This window comes from Phaseolus vulgaris, chromosome 6 (genome assembly GCF_000499845.2).
Source record: "Phaseolus vulgaris cultivar G19833 chromosome 6, P. vulgaris v2.0, whole genome shotgun sequence".
Taxonomy (NCBI): Eukaryota; Viridiplantae; Streptophyta; class Magnoliopsida; order Fabales; family Fabaceae; genus Phaseolus; species Phaseolus vulgaris.
This window is the reverse complement of record NC_023754.2, coordinates 20,542,457-20,568,978: the sequence shown is the minus strand read 5'-3', so window position 1 is coordinate 20,568,978 and position 26,522 is coordinate 20,542,457. Positions and strand designations below refer to the sequence as shown.

Genomic DNA, 26,522 nt, shown 5'->3' with positions numbered 1-26,522 from the left:
CTTTTATTGATGAATGAATTTTCTACTGGTCCCGCTAATAAAGATTGGACCCGGGTTATTAAATAAAATCAGCGTCAGATTGCTAGCATTTCTTAGTGACAAATGCATTTCATCAAGTTAACGTTCCTTCTATAAGCTTCTTCAATATATATATATATTGTTGGTTCCCTCAAGTCAAGTATAGACTATCTAGCACTGCAAAACCAGATGCAACCCCACCTTCATCAGATGATGACATTTTTGTACGCATCAAATAGCCACTTGGTTTGTTAATGATAACCTTATCCTTATTCCTGCATATTTCAGTGCATGAATATCAAGTTAAAACAAATTTAAACTCAGCACTGTTATAGTCAGGTGATCAAGCAAATGTACCTTAAATAAGTACCAAATATCCCTAGTTCTGAAATGGCATGATCCTTACTCAAACATCCATTACGCATCAAAACTGCTGCAGAAATAGTTGGAAATATCCTCTGCATAAGGATATAAGCTGCATCTTCTTGAGAACCTGATTTCTGCAACTTTTGGAGGGTCTCCCTCACATCATCACCATAAATATTGTTTCCTGAAAAATAGATTGTCATATAAGTATCTTCCCCTATGTTTAATTTTTTCAATAAAGTAAGGCAGTAGGTTGAATCAAAGTTTAGGTAGTGTTAGACCTCCTCCTTCTCTTTGGGGCTTCATCACAAATAACTCTGGCTTTTCAATTGCTTTTGTAAGAATACTTGAATCATCCAAACTCCACAACCCAGCAAAGCATTTACGCAGTTTAACAATGTCATTTTTGTTTTCAAGAAACCTGTTCACAGTTTTAATTCAAGGATTTAGTTATAAAACGTTTTTCAGTACATACATACAACAAAAGTTGTATTCCCTAAACCAAAATAGGAAGTATAAGGGTAGCTCTGATATCCTCCATAAAAAAGGAAACATGAAACTAAGGGTGGGCAAAAAATCCAAATTACAAAATTCAATTCATAATTATTCAAATTCATACTAGTTTTGATCCATTTAAATGGATTTATCTCAAATCCAAATCCATATTTTTGGATTTTAAATCCAATCCATTTAATTGGATATGGATTAAATATGGATTGGATACATTTTTGGATTATCCAAATTGTATTTTGGGTTAGATTTTGACTTGGCCCGATCCAGGTTGAGCTAAGACAATTCAGGCCCAGGTTGAGCAAAGTCGACCCAAGTCCACGTCGAGCTGGGTCGTCCGAGCCCAAGTCAAATTGAGTCGATATGGACCAAAGTCAAGCTAAGTCATTTCGGACCAAAGTCAAGCCGAGTCATTTCAGGCCAATGTCGAGTCGCTTGGGCCGATATTGAGCCAAGCGAGCCCGGGCTGATGTCGAGCCGAGCGGGCCTAGGCCGATATCTAGTCATTCGAGCTCGGGTCGATGTTAAATCGTGCGAGTCAGGGCCGATTTTGAGCCGTTCATAGCCGGGCCAGTGAGCGGGCCGAGACTAATGTCGAGCGGAGCGAGCGCGGGCCGATGTCGAGGCGAGCGGGCGCGGGCCGATGTTGAGTCGTTCGGGCCCAATGTCGAGCCGTCTGGGTCGGGACCGATATAGAGCCGAGTTGGTCTGTGTCTAGGTTAAATCGGCTTAGGCCCAGTTCGAGCAGTTAGTCTCTGTGTGTCAAAATGGATTTAATGTAATTGATAAAATGAATTTAATATAATTAAAAAAGTGGATTTAATCTAGATTTAATCCACATTAAATGCATTTTAAAAAAATCCAAATATATTTGATCTAGTTAAAATGGATAAGGATTTTAAATCCAATCCATTTATTTGGATTTGATTTTGAAAAATCCTATCCATGCCCACCCGTACATGAAACCAAATAAAAAAAATGAAAAATGAGGAAAACGCATCAAATCAAAGCTTCCCCATCCTAATTTACTGATTTCTTCTGTTAACATCAAGTCTTTCCATGAGCCACTCTGGAAAAGTTTTTGAATTTTCATCCCTATCATTAGTAGAGCCTGAGTCAATGACAACTTCTACCAACTGACTAGTCTAACTCTTCTATCGAAACATTCCCAAATTAGGATCTGCCCTATGGACAACATGAGCTTTTGATAGCGAACTCCCTCCATCCAATTTCAATACCTCAGATGCAAACATATCATTCCTAGAGGGTACAATCATATCATAACCAACCTACAGAGCAACGTATGGATGGGAAAACAGATCTTTAAGTATAATCTTATCTTATATGACTACTCAAAATAGTTCATCATACACTTGGTAAGAAAAGGTACCTCTCAAGAACACCGGGCTTTGCAAGTTCCTGTTGAATCTTTTTTGTGCCAACCAGATGATAGGAAATAGAAGGACACTTGACAGCAGAAGATTGTTCCATCAGTAGCCTAGCTTTCCATTCCTACATTTTTTAGCAACATATATATGTCAAAGTGAAGCTAGAAGGCTCACTAATATTACAAGATAATAAAAGCGTAACAAGAAACAATATTATGGTCATAGAATAAGGAAACTAGATGTCATCTAGATATACAAAAGTAGACATGGTTGTATATTTTGATGAAGGCCAATTTTATTAAAAAACTGATTTTGAAAAAAACTGATGAAAAAGAAATGCCTTATACAAAAACTGAATTCATGTCACTCTTACAGATTCTGAAGGATAGTCAACTGGCGTATAGCCAGCACGGAAATAAATGACTGAAATTTCCCGTCCATCCCTGCAAAAATTATGTATACTTCTTCACACTCAAATATAATGTAATTAAATTAAACCACAAACAATAGCTGAAAATTCAGTTTTTATTTTTGTGGGTGAAGGTTAATTACATACACACAAAGCGTTCCATCAGGTAAAATTTCCCCTTCTTCATCTACTTCTGCCAATGTTTTCCGTATACTTGTAATATTGTGCGTGTTATAAAGCTAAGGACAATAACACAACACAAATATATAGCTTTCTTTACATATAAAAGCATTCCTTTATATCCCTTGGTATCACATTTAATTTCACAAATTATGAAAATAGAAGAGCTCTAAAACTATATATAGTAAAATGAACATTTTTCTGTTGACATTATTTATCACTATTCAGAAAAGGATATTTTTCTCTCAGAACTGCACTGACAAAATGCTGATCGTACATGTTTCGTTCTTCGGCTTGAACAACAATCATAATCACAGCCCTACATGGATATAAAGAAAACATAATGAATCAAAAGCAGCATAAAAAAAATCAAGAGAAAGTTAAAGGTTATTTTTTCCTGAACTGACCTGGGGTTATTATACTCACTCCAAGCTTTAGCCAGGGCCTCTGCATTTTGATTAACAGCATCGTTGGCACCAATACTTTTGGAATCAAGTCCAAGCACTTTTCCATGGCGAGAAAGTATGTATCTAGAAAATGACCAACTAATATAAGATTTTGCTGATAAAAAAAAAACTAATATAAGATATTTCTTTAGAAGACAAATTTTATTAAAACTAAAATACATTACTATGAATAATTTCAAATATATATTTTTTAATCCTATACAACGGCACAGCATAAACAACCAAAATATCTGATATAGCATAGCAGCTATACTAAAATATCATAAGTACATGATAAATTATTTATAACTTTTATAATATGAATACACAAAGTAGTTAAAAATAAGTAAATTAAACAATTCAAAAAATTACAGACTTTCACAATTAAGAGTTAAAAGTCAGATCATAAAAAAAATGAGAATTACAGTCTTATGAGAAGAGAATCAGAAAACGACCAAATTTTTTTAATTCAAAAAACAGAAAATTTTAATTTGATAAAAAAATTTATGAAACTAAAATATCATTTATTTCAAATTAACAAAAATTGTAAACAAGTAAAAGAACAAAATGAAGAAAGGTCTGTGCGTGTACTTCCTGATTGCAATGTACCAGTGTGCTTCCTGATTGCAATGTAGGAAAGTAGTTCCTTCACTTGTTATAGCTAAGGACGCAAATGAGCAGTGGGTCAGATTTGGTGATTTCGAAAGACTATCTAAACACACAAAAAAAACACTTTTTAAATTTTAAAATTACTAGGATTAAAGATGTCGTGAATCAATTTTATTTTTTTTTAAAAAATTAAATAAATTAATGGGATATTTTAGGAGTGTTTCAACTCTTATACAAACCCACTAAAAATGGGTTAGAAAAAGAGAAAAAATACAAACAAAGAAAAAAAAAAACTTACCTTATTACAACAACTTATAAAATCCTGACAGCAAAACTAACGTAACATATGCATCCACACAACCTTAAAACAAGGTTGTGAATTAAATTTGTGATTATATGGATAGTAGCTATTAGGGAATTGTAGAGACATACAAGAATATTTGTAAAGATGTAAGAATAAATCACATTGAAATCTTCATAATAATGTAATTAAAGATATTATTAAAGAAATAATAATTATCAAATTAGATGTAATTATACGAAATTATATGTAATTAATTTATTAATGATAGAATTTCATAATTAATGGATCACCACATAATTAATGAATCATCATTCTTATATATCATTTTCTTATAGATATAATCGTGAGTTGAGTTTTTTCCAAAGTTCATCTAGTTAGTTTTTCTTATTCCAACTAATGTCTTGAAGAGTTGGTTTTCATGAAATCTATTTTAGGTGTGGTAATAAAAGACATTGGATGGTGTTGTAATGATTTGAAATTCTGTTATAGAGAGGTAGTGGAAGACTTGGATGGTGTTGTTTTGATTTGAAACTCTCTTATAGAGAGTTTGAAGTTATAGAGAGTTTGAAGTCTCTTATAGAGAGTTTGAAGTTATAAGAGTTTGAAGTCTCTTAAAGAGAGTTTGAAGTCTTAAGTTTACTTGTACAAATGTTGAAGTATTTGTGAAATACCTTTATTATTTATTTGTTTTTGTTAATAAAAAAACTTAAATTGGTTATTAGAATATGAGTGCAGATTTTTAAATAAAATTTTAATATAAACAAGGATTTTGAAAAATTCATCCAGTCATAATGTTTTTAACATTTAGTATAAAAAAGTTTATACATATATAATAAGATGGATTTTTTTTAATAACTTATTCACACGACCAATATATAAAAAGAAAGGAAAAGGGTTGGACAAAGGAATTGAAATAGAAAATAACTTCTGATTTTAAACCACTTTACAAACTTCAAATGCATGACAAAAATATAAATACATGTATGAACAATGAGAATTCGGGAATTTAAATTAAACAAACCCATAACTGCAATGAAACAAAATAAAACCTCTTACCATTAGGTGATAGCATTGTAAATATGTGTAACACAGCAACATTTACCTGTGAAGTTCAGTCACAAGGTTACTAAGGCCGGCAAATGAAGAGGCAATGGTGTTCAGTTCTATTTGCAGAAGTGAATTAGTCTTTTCATCAAGCATATAATCTGACCGATGTAACCCCAATCGTATTTCCTGCAAAAAAAATGTGGCAGACCAAAAATAACAAGACAATTCCCAGTAGTCTCACATCACATCACCAAGAAAATTGCTTAAAGTAAGGAAAAACTATATGTAAGATTTGTGTTTTCTGTAAATGTCCACAAACAACAGTTACCTCTTTTTTGTTAATCTGTAGCATCTTGCAATGAATGTCCAAGAGTCTAGAGGTGAATTCATCCGCTTCCTTAGTTCTTGGATTAGAAAGAGAGACAAAAATATCAATGCACACAAACAAATAAAGTGCGCGTGTATATTATATTATAGAATCATATATAAACCCTAAAATGCATGCAGAACGTAACAAGAAACAGTTGACGGAGGGTTAACCTGGAGAGAGCGTGTTGGAGAAAGGGTGCATCCAAGCTAACACGATCAACGAGTTCATTGAATATAGGAGCCAATTCAGAGGCTTGTCTCCACTGGTTTTGGGGAAACGGCGTCGGCAACAATGCAAACGGAGCATGCACCAATCCCACGCCAGGAACGCTCCCTGATCCCTGCATCCATTGATTTAGGTTATGGCATGATACATTGTAAAGAAGCAAAGGGAATCAAAGAAATCAGAAAAGAAAATGGTGGAAGAGTTACCTGAGAGGAGTAATCACCAACGACGAGGCCGTGGAGAGAGCTCCAAACGAGAGCGTCGTAAGCGATGGTGCGAAGGAGTTCTTGATCGAAACGGTGGTAGTCGAAGAGACACATAATGGTGAATGATTCTGAAAGTCTCAAACACAGGGTTCAAGGAAAGAAGATGAGAAAAGAAAAAGGTTTTTGCTAAGAAAATTTTCCAAAACCCCACTCAAATATGTAAAAGCCCGCGCTCAGTGCTATTTAAAGACGCTGGGAAGGGAAAATATAAGAAATTAAGAACAATATATATTATACATTATAAATTATATCATATTATTTTTTATACAGCGTATATTATATTATTATGTAATTTTATCACGCCAACGGATAACTCATGATAATATTATATTGATTTTTTTCTACAAAGTCGTCGATTATTTTATTGACTTTTTAATTAATGAAATTACGTAATTATAGTAATTAATAACATTATTATGGTATATATGATATATATTTCTTATTTCTAGATCCACACTGTAACGTAAATATATATTCTCGTATGAATAATAATTTATATAAACTTATACTAAATATTGACAATTACATATTAATATATTTTAAATATTAATATACGTAAATATTGTTATACATTTCTACAAATTTTAAGACAATTAAAAAATGTATAATCTCTGGAACAACAAGTTGATGCTATTTTAATTATTAAAAAGAAACAAGAACCAAATTTTTTTTGAATCTTTAAAAAATAACTGTAATATATTAACAACTTTATTTTTTTCTATATTTATTCTACAACTTTTAATACTATTATTTTAATAATTTTTTATATTATTTATTTACAAATTTATCTTTTATTATCTATTTTTTTTTAAAATTATAACTTCACGGTTTATTGAAGTATAGTTTTTCTTGAAAAATGCTTGTAATTGACCAATAAAAAAAATTGGTTAAGAGAAGCCAATCGTTCCAATACCAGTGAGTTCGTCTGATTTGATTTAAAAATCACATGCAATAATGTTTATAATTCTAAAAAATACAAAGGATTACTCAATATGTGATAATTTTATAAATATATAATGAATAAGAAGTTTAAATAAAAATGAGTGATATAAAAGTATAAATTTGATTGAGATTGAAATGGATTTGCTTTACCTAATCAAACCCCATCCAATAATTTTTTTTATTTGATATTTATTATTTTGATCCATTTACTCTATTGTTATTAATTAAAACGATTATTTTAATTATAAACATGACTCACTAAAAGTTAATAATCGATTATTAAATTATAAGAAGAATGCAGATTAGTTGTCTTAAATAAACGGTATAAACAATTTGCATATTTATCCATCAATACAATGTTACATGAATTTGGGTGTCTCACTCTAAACAATTCTCCCTATTACATTTTGCTTATGCATTGTTTGAAAGATAATTCATGGAAAATGACACAACAAAGTAAGTATTGCATATTCCATGCTTCTAAACGATATGAACCTGCATCCTTATTGCGGTTGTGTGCTTTCTTCCTTTTTCTCCATTTTGGACAAACATTACTCAGTAGAATCTCTCTGTAATGTGCCTTGATCAGCAAGACATAATACTATAAATCCTCTAGGCTATTCAAACCTGAGCCTTGTTACACAGAAAAAACATCTTATTACATCCAAAAGTTTTAAAGCTAAATCAGGACTTCAGCATTTCCTGATTTTACACCTGCATATATAACACCATTCCTTCCCTCCCAATGTATCAAATTTCCAGAATCTATAGATTTACACAAAAATCATACTAGGATACCCCTTTTTTTTATATTGTGTATATCATTCGGACACATATTATTGGACAAAGACACTGTCGGAATAAGAAAATACTGCTTTACTAAACATACAATGGAACCATGTCCACAATTTTTGCGCCTTGTTATAAATATCTTATATGTCCAGTCTGAAATTTTAAAAAATAATTGCAGTGCTTCCAGATACAGCAGACTACAATAATCCAGATTCTATTTCCAACCTCACTTGGGACTAATACGCTAAACTGTTAAAGGTGAAACTTATGTTGTAATGTTGCAGTGTACTTACCTCAATCCCTGTGTTACAACTTTGCATGTGAAAAAGAGATAATCACTTGTTTTATTGCTCCTTCCACGCATTACACATAACTTGTTTTGATATGAACGGCACTAATGCTCAGATTTTTCAATATTGGGTTTCTACCAATTATTACTTTTCATGGTATGTGGTGTGCAGAGAGGTTGAGCCTTAGTTTTCCAAAGTAGTTTAAAAAGTTCAGTAGCTCCTCAATATAGTCTCTCTTTAACTTTTTGTATTACTATTTTAGAGTGATAGAGATTAAATTTAGAAAGATAAAATAATAGTTATTATACTTATCAATATTATTTCAGAAACTAAAAAAATTATTTAAATTTTAAAAAATGAAATAATTATTTATTATATTAATCAAATTAAATATTATTTTAAAAATTAAAAAAATTATTTGTATATAAAACAATTTTCTATTATTAATAAAATTAATAAATTAATTTATAAAAATAGTTAAAATTTTAGTTATTAACTAGATATCAATTTAAAAACTAATTTATAGATTTTATTAATAATAGAAATTATTTTAAATATCAATAATTTTTATAATTTCTAAAATAATATTTAATTTAATCAATATAGTAACTAATTATTTTTTATTTCATTCTTTTATCTATTTTTTCCAATATATGTTATAAAAGTAAGAGAGAACAGAAATATCTTATTCATCTGTTTATTATAGAGCTAAGGACATCTTGATAAAAAATAAAAATAAATAAAGAGACTTCATATAGAGTCTGAGGTGATAATTTCAGTTAATAATATTTTTTTAAAACGTTAAAAATGTGATAATTTTATAAATATATAAGAAATAAGTAAAAATGCAAATGAGTGATATAAAAATATAGAGTTGATTGAGATTGAAATGGATTTGTTTTTCTAATCAAACCCCATCCAATAAATTTTTTTATTTGATATTTATCATTTTGATCGATTTACTCTATTGTTATTGAATTGAAACCATTATTTTAATTATAAACATGACCCACACTATATAAAAGTTAATAATCGATTATTAGTCTGTGTATACATTATTTTCACTAGTCAAACATAGTCATCGTTAAGTTTACTTAACATATTCCAATCGGCTACTAAAAAAAAGATTGGAGTGGTCTTCTCTATTCTCAGTATATACGTTGTAAATTTGGCAATTGCTTCCTGGAGTGCATCACTGCATCCAATTCCAATGGAAAAAACGAAAATGCTATTAATGTATTATTTTTTGTATTGTGGATTTTCTTATTCGGAATGAGTTTTTGATTTTTGTTTTCGGATTTTTATGTTCAGAACACAAAAAGCTCGTCCCGATCTGAAAAAGATCTTTTCAGAATGTATTATTTTCAATTCCAGATTTTCATATCCAGAATAAATGGTATTTTCAAAATTTTAAAAATGTGTTGGGTGAAGATTAAAAAATATTGGGTGTAGGAAGAATTTGCCTGAAAATTGTAGCTCGAGCAGTTTCTGAACGGACAAATGGGCTTGAAAAAAATTGTTTTACATTTCACCTGATTATTATCCCTTTATTCAAATGGGATTGACCAATTTATTTTTTGAAAACAATCTCGTCTTTGACTAATTTCAAAACAAGCCAATTAAATAAAAATCAACACATGAGCTTCACCCGACAACAGAATGCTAAGTACCAGACTTGTTAGTGTGTCCTAGTGGCTATTTAATGCATTTGATCATGTTAATGTTCCTTCTTCCTAGGAGCCGCTTGTCTAAGAATACAAGCTCTCCTCGTTCGAAAGTGGACCTTCTTGGTATCAATATGTAAAATCCATGTTATAAAAATTATTAAGTAAACCATGCACTAACGTAATGTTTTCAATTACCCTGAGAAGTATATGTTGTTGGCTCCTTCAAGTCAGGTATGGACTATCTAGCACTGCAAAGCCGGCTGCAACTCCACCTTCATCAGATGATGACATTTTTGTGCGCATCAAATAGCCGCTTTGTTTGTTCATGATAACTCTGTTCTTATTCCTGCAATTTCATATTCAAGTGTCACAAATTTAAACTCAGAAAGGTGACAGACATGTGGCCAAGTAATGTACCTTAAATAAGTGCCGAACACCCCAAGTTCTGAAATTACACGATCCTTATGACAACAACCATTACGCATCAAAATTGATGCAGAAACAGATGGAAATATCCTCTGCATAAGGATGTAAGCTCCCTCTTCTTGAGAACCGGCTTGCTGCAATTCTAGGAGGGTTTTCCTCACATCATCACCATAAATGTTGTTTCCTGAAAAGAAGTTATTGTTCGTTAGATACGTTTCTTCCCCTTTTTTTATTTTTCAACCAAGTAGGGTAGTAGGCTGAATCAAAGTTTAGGTGGTATAAGACCTCCTCCTTCTCTCTGGGGTTTCATCACAAATAACTCTGGCCTTTCAATTGCTTTTCTGACAACGTTAGAGTCATCCAAACACCACAACCCAGCAAAGCATTTACGCAGTTTGGCAATATCATCTTTGCTTTCAAGGAACCTGCCTAACTCAAGATTTAGTCATACAACTGCTTATTTTCTAAAATAAAATTGGGGCGGGGGTCTTGGATTATTATTATAATAATCAGAATGTGTTTAGCACGTACAATAAAATTCGATTTCCCTAAACAAAAATATGAAGTACGAGTGTAGCTCTGAGGTAACACGCATTATCATCCATAATAAACTTCCTTCTTTTAGGGACCAAAGAAGAACTGACGACATATAGTTAGAAGACAATAAAAGTCCAAGAATAGTGGAAAGGAAATATTCCATAAAAAAATGAAGCATGAAAGCGAAAACCAGAACCAACAAGGCAAGCACATAAGTTCAAAACTCCCCATTCTAGTTTCCAAATTTCCTCGGTAACCATCAATCCCCAGATCAGCATCTAATCTTTCCTGCAGCCACTCTAGGGAAAAACTTTGAATTTACATCTATATCATTAGTGCATTGAATCCATGACGGCTTCTTCCAATTGACTAGTCTACTCTCTTTTCATCAAATCCTTCTCGAATTAGGATCTGCTTTTTAGACAACATGAGCTTTTGATAGCAAGCTCCTTCCAGCTTATGCACTCACATTTTGATTAAAAAACCTCAATTCCAAACCTTAACCTATTCACTCGACAAACTTCATTATGATTCAAAACTTAGAAGAATCCAAAGATAATGGTTAACCATACCTCCTTGCCATCATTGACCAACAACGATTGCAACGTCGTGATCGATGCCCCTGGATCATATAACTCTTTGAATTCACTAACAAATTTTTACCAGACATTTAAAACAAAAACCTATCATTCCTAGAAGATACAAGATATCATGACCAGCCAACTGACCAATGTATGGATGGGAAAGCAGATCCTGAAGGATAATCCCATTTTTTACATGATAACTCTCAATTGTTCATAGCACATTCTTCTTTTAAACAGTGTCCGTCAATTGATCAACTGCTTTCAATGCATAAAGGATGAAATTATCTTGGAAGATATGAAGAATATTAATTAGAAGATACCTCTCAAGCACACCAGGCTTTGCAAGTTCCTGTTGAATTTTTTTGGTGCCAACCAGATGATAGGATATTGAAGGACATTTGATGGCAGAAGATTGTTCCATCAGTAACCTAGCTCTCCATTCCTACATATTGAGCAACATAGACCTAAGCCATAATTTTGCAAGAAAATACAGTCGTGTAACAAGGAACAATATTATGGTATAAGATAATTCATGTCATGGAAATTAGGTGGAGAAGAAGTGTAAATCAGATTATGTTATTTTTGTGGGACTCAGCCAATGTGAAAACAAGGTTCTAAGATTGAAATTGTTCAACACCCAACTGCCCCATTCAATTAAATATTTGTGGCAAATTGCACTTACTGCAAATCCCCTTGTAAATAAAGTAAGAGGATCAAGTGTTTGTAAGAAGTGAGAAGAACCTTCTCACATTAAGAGAGAAAAGTAGAAAGTCTTAGAGATTGTTGAGAAAACAATGAACCAATTTGTGAGTGTTTATCCACAAATTAAAGATACTTGAAATATTTCTTCTGATTCAAAATCCTCGTGTAACAAGTATCTCCTCCAGTTTTGGTCATGGAATAGATGAAATAAACTTCAAAATGGATTTTTGTTCAATAATGAAATCTTATTGGAATATCGAGTTCTCCTTTGGAACCATATCACATCCTCAGTATGATTAAATAGGATGAAACACTATTTTTTAAGTACATAATTATCTTGAATAAATTCTATATTTTCTCTTTCGATCATCGGGAAAGTGCAAGATTTTTTTTCCTAACAATTTATGTTCTCTTGTAGACTTATCAATAGATTCAAACACAGAGTAAGAGGAACGAGATTTTAGAATTTTCCTTGCCAACATTGAGAAGGTTTCCAAGATAAAATTTATAGCATTATTGCATTTATTTACGTTTTCGCTTAGTGCCTATTTAAAGTTCAGAGAGCACGGAAAGTATGTAAGCACTTTCCAAGAATGGTATTAAAGCTCTTAGATATTAATGTGTCCTAAAAATCTTGGTATTCTATTTTATTGCATCATTGTCTGGTTCCAAATTACAAAAGAATTAAATTTGCTTCTATAAATAAAATGTGATACTATGACAATGCATGTATAGGAATTTATTTTTCCTGAGAAAGTATATAAGTGTCTATTATTGACCCATCTTTTTTTCTTGAGAACTTCCTTGGTGCATTATTCATGAACTTGGTAATTGGTCCAGTTATGGTGTTATTTCTCTATTATTAAATCGATAACTCAAAGATGGAGAAAGGGTTGTCCCTCATGATAGAGATATGTTCAAGGTAATTGTTGACATTTACTCATATTGTAAGTCAATGATGGAAGATCATTTATGCTACAAAACTTTGTATGAACCATGACCCAAAAGGATAAATTGGAGGGGAAGACTAACAAGGATTGGGAGCCTAGAATCAAAATTCAGTATATACTATCTGAAAATATATCAATCCAAGCTTGTTTGAGTATTATCAATATGTTCAGTACATATAACCTCTGGACAAAACTTGAATCCTTGAGTCAAAAGAAGACGCTAAGGAACAAAGGCCACCTTGTCACAAAGACCACCTTCCCATATGATTGGTAAAGTTGGAGTACATGGATGATCAAGAAATGATTGAACATTTGAATTCCTTCAAAGGTATAATGAATCAACTAACTCGAATGCACAAACGAAGATAGGTGATGAGTTGTAAACCCCTCAACTCTTCAATTATTTGCTTGAGTTGGGACACTCAAGTTGTTACTTCCAACAATTTTATTTCAGAGGGAAAGCTTAGAATGGATTCTTCCTTCGTTAAATTAAGAGTTAGAGTAGATAGAAAAAGGCTTGAACGAACTGTTCTGAAGACAACTTTGTTTAAAATAGAGAAAGGAGCAAGGATCGAAAAATAGGCTAATTTGATTTGTGTTTCAAAACTCCTGGGATAAGACATGTGAAGATACCTTCCAAGACACCTCATATGAACGGAGAAGATGAAAGGATGAAGAGACAATTAAAAAAGAAAAGTTGAAAGCATACTTCTCCAACAAATCTATTTATTTCAAGATCTTACATTTTAACTGGAAATATTCCAAATGAAGAATGGCATGAAAATAAAAACCTCTTATGGTCAATTAAGATATTTTGTATATAAGACATTTGTTCACATTTATCAAAGATGAAAGCGCATAGTTTTTGATACTATATTGCTTATATATTGGATTCTTAAGGGATGAACTTGACTTTAGATTATTGATTATTTGAATTTTAGAAGATCCAAGATATCAAGTCTAGGCAGCCAAAGCAAATTTAAGGTGGTTCGTAATTCAAATTCCATTGTGATAAATAATTCATGGGGAGAGATAGAACAACCTCACCATTCTATCAACCAAATGAAATGAATGGAGATCAAGCAATGGATGACATTTAGACAAAGCATAATCCGAAAATGAGACAAATCCACAAGAAATAGTCAACCTTCGAGAAAGAATTTCTTATAGTATGTTGATTAATTAGGCAAATAAATAGGTGCCTAATAAGTCAGAAAGAATGTAATCCTCTCAGCCCTCTCCGCCAGCTTTACTTCACTTCACATGTGTTCTACAACTCCTTTTATCATCATGTGAGTCTTAAAAGAAGTTTAGTTAGTATATAGAGTAATTGAATTATTGTCTATTTAGTACAATTTCCTAACAGTAGTGAGCGAGAGCCACTCTTTTGGCCACACAGGTTATATCTCAATACTTAAAAAAAAGAAGTTTAAGTAGTAGAAAATGAAACAGATATTTCTACAATGGAAAAATCACGGTTCTCATGAACAGCAAAAAGGTGATTTCAAATCACTCACTGATTCTGAAGGATAGTCAACTGGTGTATAGCCTGCCCGGAAATAAATGACTGAAATAGCTTGTCCATTCCTGCAATTTCCAAGAAATTATATTTCTCTACAATCAGAACCATAACATGATTAAATCACAAATCATGGCTGCAAGTTTTATTTATGGCTAAATGTTACATACACTGAAAGTGTTCCATCGGGTAGAATTTCTCCTTCTTGATCAACTTCTGCTAACGTCTTTCGTATAGTTGTAATATTATGCGTGTTATAAAGCTAAGGACAATAACAACCAAAAAGTATGAGTGTAAAAACTTCTAGTGGTTTTCTTTACAAAGAAACTGATAAAAGAATCCTTGAAATGACATGTAATTATACAAGTAAATGAATCTGCCCTGCTATGTGGGAATAAAATGAATTCCTTTTGCATTGTAATTAATTATAACTACTAAGAAAAGGATATTTTTCTCTAAGAACAGCAGAAACAAAATGCTGGTCGTACATGTTTCGTTCTTCAGTCTGAACCACAATCATAATCACGGCCCTGAACGGATACGTCAGAAAATATAGCAGGGAACCAAAACCAGCAGCAGAAGAGCTGGAGAAAGTTAAAGGGAATTGTTTTTCTCTGAACTGACCTGGGGTTGTTATACTCACTCCAAGCTTTAGCCAAGGCCTCTGCATACTGATTGACGGCATTGTTGGCAGGGATCCTTTTGGAATCTAGTCCAAGCAATTTTCCATGGCGAGAAAGTATGTATCTAGAAAATGACAAACTAATATAAAGATATTTCTTCAAATAAAAAATTCCTTAAAACGAAAATATATTTCCACCAGAGTTCTTATAAATAAAATCATAGCTATTAGTCCAGTGTAACAACACAGAGTGAACAATCCCAAAACTGGTATTGCAGAACAGAAGTAGCTGTTATATAAAAGATCATAGGAACAAGAAAAATAATTTATACTACACGTACTAAGTAGTTAAAAAATTAGCCAAAACTGAAGACATTCATAATTAATACTTACAAGTTTCATCCTAAGATACAATCACCATCAATATCAGGCCTATATAGTAATTAACAATGACAGCAATCACACGAGTACGAAGATAAAAAAAAGATGATGGAATAAATGAGAGATAAACTACAAAGTTTGAAAAACACACTATACAACAGAAAAAAGAAAAGGGGGCTTACTTACACTTTGAGTCTCTATGTGCAAATTTAGTCTTCTATGTATTTCTTAGACAATTAAGTCTCCCTTATTTTAAAATAAAAAGATTCTGTCATTCCTTTGATTTTCTTCTACTTAAAATGATCAAATATAACATCCTGCGGAAATAATTTTGCAAATTGAATCACTTAAATTTGTTCTGAACCTTCTTGTACTCAACTCGTCAACCATAATATCAAATTATTCCATCAATTTTTTCATATTCAAACCCTCATCTTATTATATATTATAAAATCCTTCAAATTCGTCAAAATTGTATCAAACCCTCATCTTACTTCTTAATGAATTAGATAGTATTTATGTATTGAACACGTTTATTCTGAGTTCGGAAGTGTCTGACCTTCAGCAATTTTGATTTAGTTTTATAATAAATTAGATAGTATTTGTATATATATGGAACGTGTTCATGCTCAGTCCGGGGGTGTCAACTATTGTGTGAGCAGGAATTGATAGAGGTTGGGATTAATACACAAACACTTCAAAATTTGGGCTTTATTATTTATGCACTAATTCCAAAAAAAATCAAATGTCATAGTTTTTCAATGACTCACAACCGTTAGATTCGAAAGCACTGGAGTATGTCAAGACAACATGGTCAAAATATTTTGTAATCATGTATAATACCTTAGGATAGATAATTGACTATTATAAGTTTTTGTAAAACTTTTTCATATATTGTAGAACTTTTTGTAGAATAGTGTTATATGTATTTAATTAATTATATGTAGTCTTTGATATTTAAATTATGATATTATATGGATTATTTTCTGAAAATTTGATATTTTATGCAAGACTATAACATATATAGTAATAAAACAATTTTTTTAGAAAAAAAAATACTTTTTTAACGACAGTTGCTCAAGAATCGTCTTTAAAAATGGCTTATAACAACGGTTCTAGAACTGTTATTATAAATTGTTGATTTATAACGACACCCAAATTAATGTTGATTCTAGAACCGTCTTCCAATACTCTTTTTGACCGTCGTTAAAGTTGTTTTCTACAGTGAGTAGCGGCCACCTGCCACGTGCCACTATATGGCACTAATAGCTTAGCTAACGTGCAAGTTTGACTATCCTGAATTTTCAACGTGGAAGAATATACATTAAGATCTAAGCACATATTTTTTTTTCTTCTAATGAACTCTGATTTCAAACCACTTCAAAACTTCCAATATTCCACAAAATATATAAACATAAGTAACAGCAATTAGAGTTCGGTATTTCACTTAAACAAACCCATAGCTGCAGTGAAACAGTTAAGACCTTTCAAAACGTTAGATGATAGCATAGTATGTGTAATTTACAGCATTACTTACCTATGAAGTTCAGTCACAAGATTACTAAGACCGGCAAATGAAGAGGCAATAGTGTTCAGTTCTATTTGCAAAAGTGATTTAGTTTTTTCATCAAGCATATAATCTGAACGATGTAATCCCAATCGAATTTCCTGATAAAATTTTGTAGGAGCAAAAATAGTATCAGTAAATCCGTTTAAAAGTAAAGAAGAGAGGTGGAAAACTTCATATGTGCACCCTATCCTCAACCTTTTGCTAAAGCAAAATATGGCCATGTTTAGATCATTTTTTCTTAAACACTTGAAGAAAAAAAAAAAAAAATTCTTTTCTAAATTAAAATCAGTTTATCCACTTCACCTTTTAGAAAATTACAGGACAGAATTTCTGTAAAAGTTAAGATGTACAAGAGAAAATTTTGATTTAGTTTTTTCTTCATATATTTTTTAATTTATTTGTAAGTATCTATAGATAAATTTATCCAAGTAAGAAATATATAAGATTTATATTTTCTATATACCAACATTAAACATGCAGTGATGTTCTAATTTCTGAAAATCTAATTCTTGTCTCTCAAAATGAGAATATGAGCACCAAATGAGTTCTTTTGAAACATATTTAAAACAACAAAAATTAAAATAAACACTGGTCCTCTTCCTCTCGTGATACTCTTCTCACTATATTATAAACAATTACCTCTTTTTTGTCAATCTGTAGCATCTTGGAATGAATATCCAAAAGTCTAGCGGTGAACTCATCCGCTTTCTTAGTTCTGCATTGAGAAAAAAGAAGAGGAATCTGAAAACACCGATCATTGTACAAAATCTCAAGTAGAGGTGTCACTTGCATGCATGCACACACGATATCAAACAAAAGACAATAGCACCGCAGAATTTGCAAGTACGCAACCTGGAGAGAGCCTGTTGGAGAAACGTTGCGTCCAAGCTGACCCGATCAACGAGTTCATTGAAAATAGGAGCCAACTCAGTCGCTTCACTCCACTGGTTTTCCGTAAATGGCGTGGGTAACAAGGCAACCGGAGCATGCACCAATCCCACGCCAGGAACGCTTCCCGAATTCTGCAATCGTCAGCACATAGATTGATTCGTGTTCAAATTCAAATCGAAAAATTCGAAATGTCGACCGTTACAGAGAACATTTGACGCCAATTTAGGGTGTGATAGGTAACGAACGCAATGTAGTGAATTAAAAGAAGAAAAAACATTGAGATTGACCTTAACGGATTTGTCGGCGACGAGGAGGCCGTGGAGAGAGCACCAAACGAGGGCGTCGTAAGCGATGGTGCGGAGAAGTTGTTGATCGAGGCGGTGGTAATCGAAGAGGGGAGAGAGTTGGAGTGGATTGAGAGTGAGAGGTTCTGTGGGAGACATGACGAGGTTGGGGGAAGAGGAGACGAAAGGAATCGATAGAGAGTGGCGGCGGAAGGCGGAGAGAACGGGGAAGGTGGTGGATTTGGAAGTAGAGAAGAAGGGTACAGTCTCCGACCATGCAACGCAACCAATGCCGGCGATCATTTTCGCCTCTTTCACTCTTTTTCGTGGGTACAAAGAATGATATAAATAAAATAAATAAATAATTTTTTTCTTATTAGAAATACAAATTAAATAAATATTTTTAGAAACTGAAATGACACTAAGTAACAATTATTTTTATTGGAAAAATATTAATTTGACAACGGTAATAATAAAAATGTGTCAATTTACATAGTATTTATATTTCAGAAAAAAAATTAATTATTTTTTTAGTTATAATGCATGGTTATAAACATATCATCTTAAATTTTGTTGCTAAATTATTAAAAAGGAGAATTTACTTTTTGACTCTTCCTAATTAGTTTTGTTATACGGCGACACCTTTTGGAGAATCGAAATCTGCATGGGCTTTCTTTTTCAGTTCTTTTCGCGTCTCTTTCAGTGGGCCATGGCCAGTATATGTTTTTTTGTCTCTAAATTTTATTTTATCTTACTCCTTGCTATTTTATTTGAGACTCTCTAAAATATTTATATTTTATGATGTATAGATTATTTGTATTTCCTCTTCATTAATTTTTTTCAAAATTAAAATAATATTATAAGGCCTTAATAAAAAAAATATTTTACAGATTAAAATAAAATAACGAGAACCATAATTAGAAAAAAAAATTACAGGATAAAAAGTAAAATACAACTAAATTTTGAAAACTAAAAATAAAATTACTGAATTGACCTAGTTTATAAAAATATCCAAAAAGATGACAAGTCATATTTCATTCATATAACATCATTAGAAAATTAAAGTAAAAAAGGGACATAAAAAACTAAAAAATATTTTATGCCATTCTTATATCAAAAAGAACACACGAGTTACAATTGTATTATCTACTATATATCATCCAATAGTGGATTGGTATGTAATTAAACAACGTTGACTTTTAACATACTTTAAACAATACCATGAGATTACTGATTCAATTACTTACTGTAAGGTTGGTTTTTTCTTGTTTCAGACAAAAGTTTAAGTGGGGAAATACATTTTTAATAGAATGTGTCTAAATTAATCTCAAAGAACACATTTTACATTGAAATTTGAGAGTAACACAACATATAACCAGAAAGGAAGAACATGGGGAAAACACTTCATGAAGAGGACAGGTTAGAACAGTTCAATAACTTTATTGGTTAGAAAAAGAGGTAGTTGAGTACATTTGATAATTAGACACCATTCAGTAGGAAAAGCTAAAAGAAACAAGAATGCATCTCCTCATATTTCACTGCTTTAGGAGAGAGACAAATGAAAACCATACATAATATTTTGAATTGCAGTGAATATGATAGCTCAGGGGCTTGGCTCATCAAGTTAGATATACAGTATCTACCACTCCAAAACCAGGTAAAACTCCACCTTCATAAGATGATGATACTTTTGTACGCACCATATAGCCACTTTCGTTATTAATGATAATCTTATCCTTATTCCTGCAAATTGCAGTCCATAGATGTCAAGGGTATTGCAAATTTAAGCACAAGTATGATAGATGTGTAGCCGAGGAATGTACCTTAAATAAGTACCAAATATTCCAGCTTCTGCAATCACATGACCCGTACTCCAATTACCATCACGCACCAAAATTGCTGGAAAAGTGGCTGGAAATATCCTCTGCATGAGGATGTAAGCTGCATCTTCTTCAGAACCAGCTTTCTGTAATTTAAGGAGGTTTTCCCTCATATCATCACCATAAATATTGTTTCCTGAAAAGTAATTACAGTTCGTTATGTAAGTTTCTCTTCCAGACGTTTTTTTACAACGAAGTGTTGAATCAAAGTTTAATACAATACCTCCTCCTTCTCTTTGCGGCTTCATCACAAATAACTCTGGATTTTCAATTGCTTTTTGAACAATATCTGAGTCTTCCAAACTCCACAACCCTGCAAAACATGCACGCAATTTGGCAACGTGGTCTTTGTTTTCGACAAACCTGTTTACAGTTTTTGAATCAGGGATTTAGGAAGAGATGTCAACCACAGAAACAAACTATGATTAGAAAAAAATGAACAAATTAGTCACATAACAACTTATTTTGCTAGGAAAGGGAGATTTGTTATACTTTCGCTTCCAAACGTGTTTTGTACAAACGACAAACTTCTATAGATCCTTAAACCAAAATAGTGTGTGAGCGTAATTATGAGGACACAATGAATTTTCATCATCATCCAGAACATTTTGCTTCTGAGACATCGACACTATATTCTTTTTTGCCCTCCTTTTTTGAGAGACAAGAAGTATCATCCTTATGTTATTAAATATGTTTGCTGGCATTAAAAAAATGGAACATAAAAATAAAATAAAAAACAAACAATGAAACCAAATAAATTAAAAATTCCTTATGTTAATTTCTTCTGTTAACTTAATCTCCCAGGTTGAAATACAATCTTTTTCACAGCCACTAAATAAAGCTTTTTAATTTAGATCTCTGCCCTTTGCCCAATTGACCATCACTTACTGCACCTTTTTTTCCCTTTCAACAATACCTTCTGGAATTCATTCTTGAAGATTTAAGCCTTAGATAAGGCTAATAACTTTCCCCTACCCATCACTCTGGTAAGTTGTAAATATTGGCCAACCTAAGACCTACAAGAATGATGTTGCAGGTTCCGGCTATATTCTAAAGGATACCACTGTGAAACAAAACTTTTTTAGCTTACTAAAACGAATGGAGTTCCACTGGACTACTGTCCATGAATAAAAAAAACCTATTGGTCATAGGGTACAATCATATCATGATTAACCAACTAAGGCATGGACTGGAGAGCACCCTGAAGGATAAAATCTTAAGACAATAACTCACAGTAGTCCACTTTTACACCCTTTAGACATAGTATCTGTGAATTGATCAACGGCTTTATAGAAGAATAAAGGATGGAAAAAACTTGGAATATAATCAGAGGATACCTCTCAAGCACACCAGGTTTTGCAAGTTCCTGTTGAATCTTTTTGGTGCCAACCAAATGATAAGATATTGAAGGGCATTTGATAGCAGAAGATTGTTCCATGAGTAGCCTAGCTCTCCATTCCTACACACCAAGCAAGATATACTCAAACCAGAAGAACTCATTAATGTTAAAAAATAATGCAACTTAAGCAGGAAAAATATTATGGTTGAGAAAATCCATAGAATAGAAAGGACGAGGTAGGTAAAAAAAAGTAAAACAGATTTTGTTTGTTTAAGATATAATTGAGCTAAATTTACAAAAAGTAAAATGATAGAGAAAGTCTATACACTGATGTGATGAAAAAGAAACTATGTTACACTGACCAATCTCAAATGAACTTTGCTTTTGAAACAAACGTTATAGGGCCCAAATAATAGTATTCATTATTACTTTTCTTCATAATATAAACGAAGTCAGGTTACCAGATAGGGGAATCAAATATAAGCTGTCAATACAAATATCATTTCCTAATAGTAGTGAGATATACTGGGTTCGGTGAATTAATGCTTTACTAATTACTGAAAAAGGAGTTATAGTCAAGAGAAAACAAAAGAGATGCTTCTATGTTGAAAAGTCAGTTTTTCTCAGCAAAAAAACTGAATTCATGTATCTCACTGATTCTGAAGGATAGTCTTTTGGTGTGTAGCCAGCCCGGAAGTAAACAACTGAAATTGGTTGTCCGTCCCTGCAAGTTAATAAATTATATTTCTCAACTGTCAGATATGAAATAAAAGTAAGCCAAAAATCTGTACAAGAAAGTCAGATTTTCAAGATAGAGTTTACATACACCGAAAGTGTTCCATCGGGTAGAATTTCTCCTTCCTGGTCAACTTCTGCCAATGTTTTCCGTATGCTTTTAATATGATACGTATTATAAAGCTAAGGAAAATAACTCTTACAACCCAAATGTACTGAACATAATAAACTACGTTAGTCTTCCTTACATAAAAAAACATCTACATATATCCTTTAATATTAAATTTGATAGTCCTAATAATACAAATCAGAGTCTGCTCTGCTAAATTGTTCCATTAGTATCATAATTATAACTAATAAGAAAAGGATATTTGTCTCTTAGAAGGGCGGAGATGTAATGCTGTTCATACATGTTTCTTTCTTCAACCTGAACCACGACCAAAATTGCAGCCCTGTACAGATTCATTCAGAAATATGCCATGGAAGCAAAAGTATTAGCAGAACCGCAAATTAAAGTGAAAAGGATTATTTTTTCTCCAAACTGACCTGGGGTCGTTATACTCACTCCAACCTTTAGCCAAGGCCTCTGCAGATTGATCGACAGCATTGTTGGCAGGAACCCTATTGGAATCTAGTCCAAGGATATTTCCATATTGAGAAATTAAGCTCCTGGGTAAACACCAAATAACACCATGATACACATCGACATGATAAATTTACCTTAAAATAAAAATCTACCACCAGAATTCGTATGAATAATTTCAAGATGCACAGACTATATGTTAACATTTTATGTCACCAAATACTTCGATTTCTAACCACTTAAAGCTTCAAATGTATTCCTAGCCGTGTGTGAGTGTTTATCTTTATTGAGAACAAAAATCTAGACATTTGCCTTAACAAACCCATAACGATGAAACAAATACCTCAAAAACAAGAGATCATAAATTAGAGATGAAAGCACAACACGTGAAATTTACAGCAACTCCTTACTTGTGAAGTCCAGTCATAAGACATCCAATCAAAGCAAATGAAGTGGAAATGGTGTTCATCTCTATTTGCAGAAGTGATTTAGTCTTCTCATCAACCATATAATCTGAACGAACTATTGCCAAGCGTATATCCTATTAAAATTATGACAAGAGAAATCAATACCAGGAAAAAATCCTTTGACTACCAGTATTTAGTTGTTTAAAAAGAATAATAATTAGAGTAGGCACTAAAACTGATTCTCTCTTAATAGTGTCGGTGGTACAAATTTCCTACCAACATACACTTACCTCTTTTTTGTTAATCTGTAGCATCTTGGAATGAATATCTAAAAGTCTGGAGGTAAATTCGTCTGCATTCTTAGTTCTGCATTCAGATGAACAGATAATATTATATCTAATTAAAGGGAAAAAACTAGGTAGCTATAGGTAGTTACAAAATGTATGAAGACAGAAAGCAAGTGTAGTACTCAGTGGCATCAAATGAAGCAATTGTTGAAAGGTGAAGTTGAAAAATGGATTTAAGAGCCAATTGCCATGATAAAGTATAAAAGTACTTCAAAGGGAACAAGACCCATAAAGAGCCTCAAAAAGTTACTTAAGTTAACAATTACATGTTATTAAGAAAAATATCATGAGAGAATTGTTGTTGGATCTGATGAACAACATTCCTTAGGACATTCATTGTCTCAGCCACCTTTGCTTTCAAATTGCGGCTCTAATTCCAAATCCCCTATTAAGTCAAGATGGTTTAGCGATCTAAGGCTTACACCAAGGAGATTCAACATTAATGAAACATGAACAAACCCATACAGAGATCACGATAACATTCTCAACTCAAAGCCTTAAGACAATATATTTGTGGCTCTTTCTCCTTATATATCATGTGCAGCTTCAACTTACACTTGACTCCAACAATTGGGTCACGTAGATTTGACATTGCAGGACCAAAAATCAAACTTACCCACACAACACAATTTTGGACAATGAGTCAAAATTCACTATACGATGTCAAATTTTAATATAATGTACATTTTCTTAATGTTCCCGTTTTGATAGTGCCAAAAGTCAAGTTGACTCATTCGTAATATAACAACACGAAAATATTACCTGGATAGAGATTCCTGGAGAAATTTCCCATCCAAACTCACACGATCAACAAGCTCATTAAAAATAGGAGCTAATTCACAAGCTTGCTTCCAGTGACTTTCCGGAAATGGCCCGGGTAATAAGCAAAGCGGAAGATGCACCAAACCCACACCTGGAACTGTTCCAGATCTCTATGATAGGAAACATTGATTGTAAACACCAAAATGTCATTTTAGTTTCCAAAATCACTGTATCATATTTAGTTCTTAAATCATAAACATCAAGATTAAAACGATAGACACTTAGCAACATCAAAATTTAAATGGCATTTTCATAATTTCAAGAATTAAATTACTCGGTATTTATAGAAGGAATAATTCCAATTCCCATGTATTACTCGAACATAGAATTTGGCTATAGCTTCAAGGAGTAAAATTTTGTCTTCAAAAGGTAACATTAAGAAAAGAGTAGGCTAATTAAATGAATAATAAATTATTATCATTAATGTACTAACTTGTATCATGAAGCATACTACTCAGAAACTAAAATTCTCCAAATTCTCTCACAGACACGCTGATTATTATACTCACTCGTATCATCTAAGAAACACATTAAACAAAACAAAATCTCAAGAAACCTATAACAGTATTAGTATAATTTGCTCTGTTATTCTAAGATTTTATTATTATACTAGCCATGCAATTACATTAAACTAACATTAACACAGAAAAACGTTAAACTGTGAAAAGTGTACACACAGGTTGGTGAGTTTTGTGTAAGGCGAGACAAGCAGAAGTAGCAAAATTTGTAAAAGCGAAGGAATTGAATCCAAGTAATACAGAGAAAAGAAAGGGTGGCGGAGTTTGACCTGAACGGATTTATCTCCAACGAGGAGGCAGTTGAGAGTGCTCCAGACAAGAGCATCGTAAACTATGTTTTCGAGCAGTTTTTGGTCGATACTATGATAATCGAAGAGGGGAGGCGCGGCGGAAGAATCAGTGTCAGGCTCTGCAAGTGGGGCAGAGTTGAGAGTCAAAGGCTGAGACATGAGTTTGGGGAAAGAGAGTGAGTGTAGTTGGTGGGGTGAGAAGGTGAAGGAGAAAGAGGGAAATGTGTAAGAACTTAAAGGTTTAGTCTTTATCCCAGTGAAAGAAGGAGAACAAAACAAGCACCCAGATCTACCACCCATTCTCTTCGTTTTTCAATCCCCTTTATATATTCATATACATTGCAATCACCACTGCAGCCACAGGTAGTGCTCCATCTTTTTTCTATTTCCTTTTTTCATAAATAGTGCTCCAACTCAGAAAAAATTGATAATATTATCACAGACAGTTTTTTTGTTTTGACCACCTTTGACTTGTCTCTCTGGAATGTTCTTTTTTGGTTTATTTGTAAAGAAAGAAAAAGGTTAGGTTTTGTAGCTTGAAGGGTTTGATAAAACAGGTTAAAAATAGTTAATAAGGAAGTTAAAATGGTTTGACATCGAAAGATTAGTTTGGGAGAATCTAAGATGCGGTAAAAAAAGAAAGAGAATATGACTTACATAAATATGATTCAAAGCACTAAAAAAAATTACTCTATTAAGCTTGCTAAATCTAGTTATTGGATAAAACAATATTGCTGGCAATCTTCTATTGGATTATAACTGAAAAAAAATGATATTAAAAAAATAAACACAATTTAAAAATTATGTTATATTACATCATAATTATAAATGGATGCTTTTCACTGTATAATTATTATATAAATTTGTGTTTTAACTGTACAGTGATTAAAGAAACATTTTTCAAGACAATATACTTTCATTCTAAGTTCATGTTTTAAACGCAATTAGGTGTTAGAGTTGGCTTTGATAACTGAAAACTACAGCTGATAAAACTAGCTAGGAAACGGGTCAAACTCGAATATTCAAGGACAACTTTTTTTTTTCTAGTTTATTATATATATATATATATATATATATATATATATAGAGAGAGAGAGAGAGAGAGAAATATGCTGTGTTAAGTAAATTTGATAGTTAAGTTAATTTATTAGATTAGTGTCATGTGTTACATCGGTTCATTATTTTTAATTCAATTGTCTGAATCAGACCATCAAACCAATTCGAACTTGTCAAGTGATCCCAAGAAAAGCTAAAGAAAGTGTATGATTGCAAACTTTGAAATGTTAAAAAAACTTTTAATAAATAT

The 26,522-nt window shown here is 32.2% G+C and overlaps 3 protein-coding genes across 3 annotated transcripts; all 3 read right to left on the bottom strand.

Annotated features, from left to right (window-relative positions):
• Positions 1-152: 152 nt before the first annotated feature.
• Positions 153-6,192, bottom strand: LOC137833509 (glutathione synthetase, chloroplastic-like). Its single transcript, XM_068641854.1, has 12 exons — positions 6,079-6,192; positions 5,818-5,987; positions 5,606-5,681; positions 5,333-5,463; positions 3,279-3,401; positions 3,110-3,190; positions 2,839-2,919; positions 2,656-2,725; positions 2,285-2,406; positions 666-805; positions 376-568; positions 153-293 (listed from the first exon to the last, which is right to left on the bottom strand). The coding sequence occupies exons 1-12, from the start codon at positions 6,190-6,192 to the stop codon at positions 170-172; spliced, it is 1,425 nt and encodes a 474-aa protein (XP_068497955.1). The 3' UTR covers positions 153-169.
• A 3,615-nt stretch (positions 6,193-9,807) lies between these two features.
• LOC137831721 (glutathione synthetase, chloroplastic-like) lies at positions 9,808-18,619 on the bottom strand. The gene is made up of 12 exons (XM_068639511.1): positions 18,299-18,619; positions 17,973-18,142; positions 17,760-17,835; positions 17,088-17,218; positions 15,172-15,294; positions 14,997-15,077; positions 14,718-14,798; positions 14,546-14,615; positions 11,697-11,818; positions 10,541-10,680; positions 10,247-10,439; positions 9,808-10,175 (listed from the first exon to the last, which is right to left on the bottom strand). The coding sequence occupies exons 1-12, from the start codon at positions 18,596-18,598 to the stop codon at positions 10,052-10,054; spliced, it is 1,611 nt and encodes a 536-aa protein (XP_068495612.1). The 5' UTR covers positions 18,599-18,619; the 3' UTR covers positions 9,808-10,051.
• A 1,096-nt stretch (positions 18,620-19,715) lies between these two features.
• LOC137831720 (glutathione synthetase, chloroplastic-like) lies at positions 19,716-25,918 on the bottom strand. Its single transcript, XM_068639510.1, has 12 exons — positions 25,196-25,918; positions 24,349-24,518; positions 23,530-23,605; positions 23,243-23,373; positions 22,796-22,918; positions 22,621-22,701; positions 22,341-22,421; positions 22,169-22,238; positions 21,513-21,634; positions 20,399-20,538; positions 20,119-20,311; positions 19,716-20,038 (listed from the first exon to the last, which is right to left on the bottom strand). The coding sequence occupies exons 1-12, from the start codon at positions 25,514-25,516 to the stop codon at positions 19,915-19,917; spliced, it is 1,632 nt and encodes a 543-aa protein (XP_068495611.1). The 5' UTR covers positions 25,517-25,918; the 3' UTR covers positions 19,716-19,914.
• Positions 25,919-26,522: the final 604 nt, after the last annotated feature.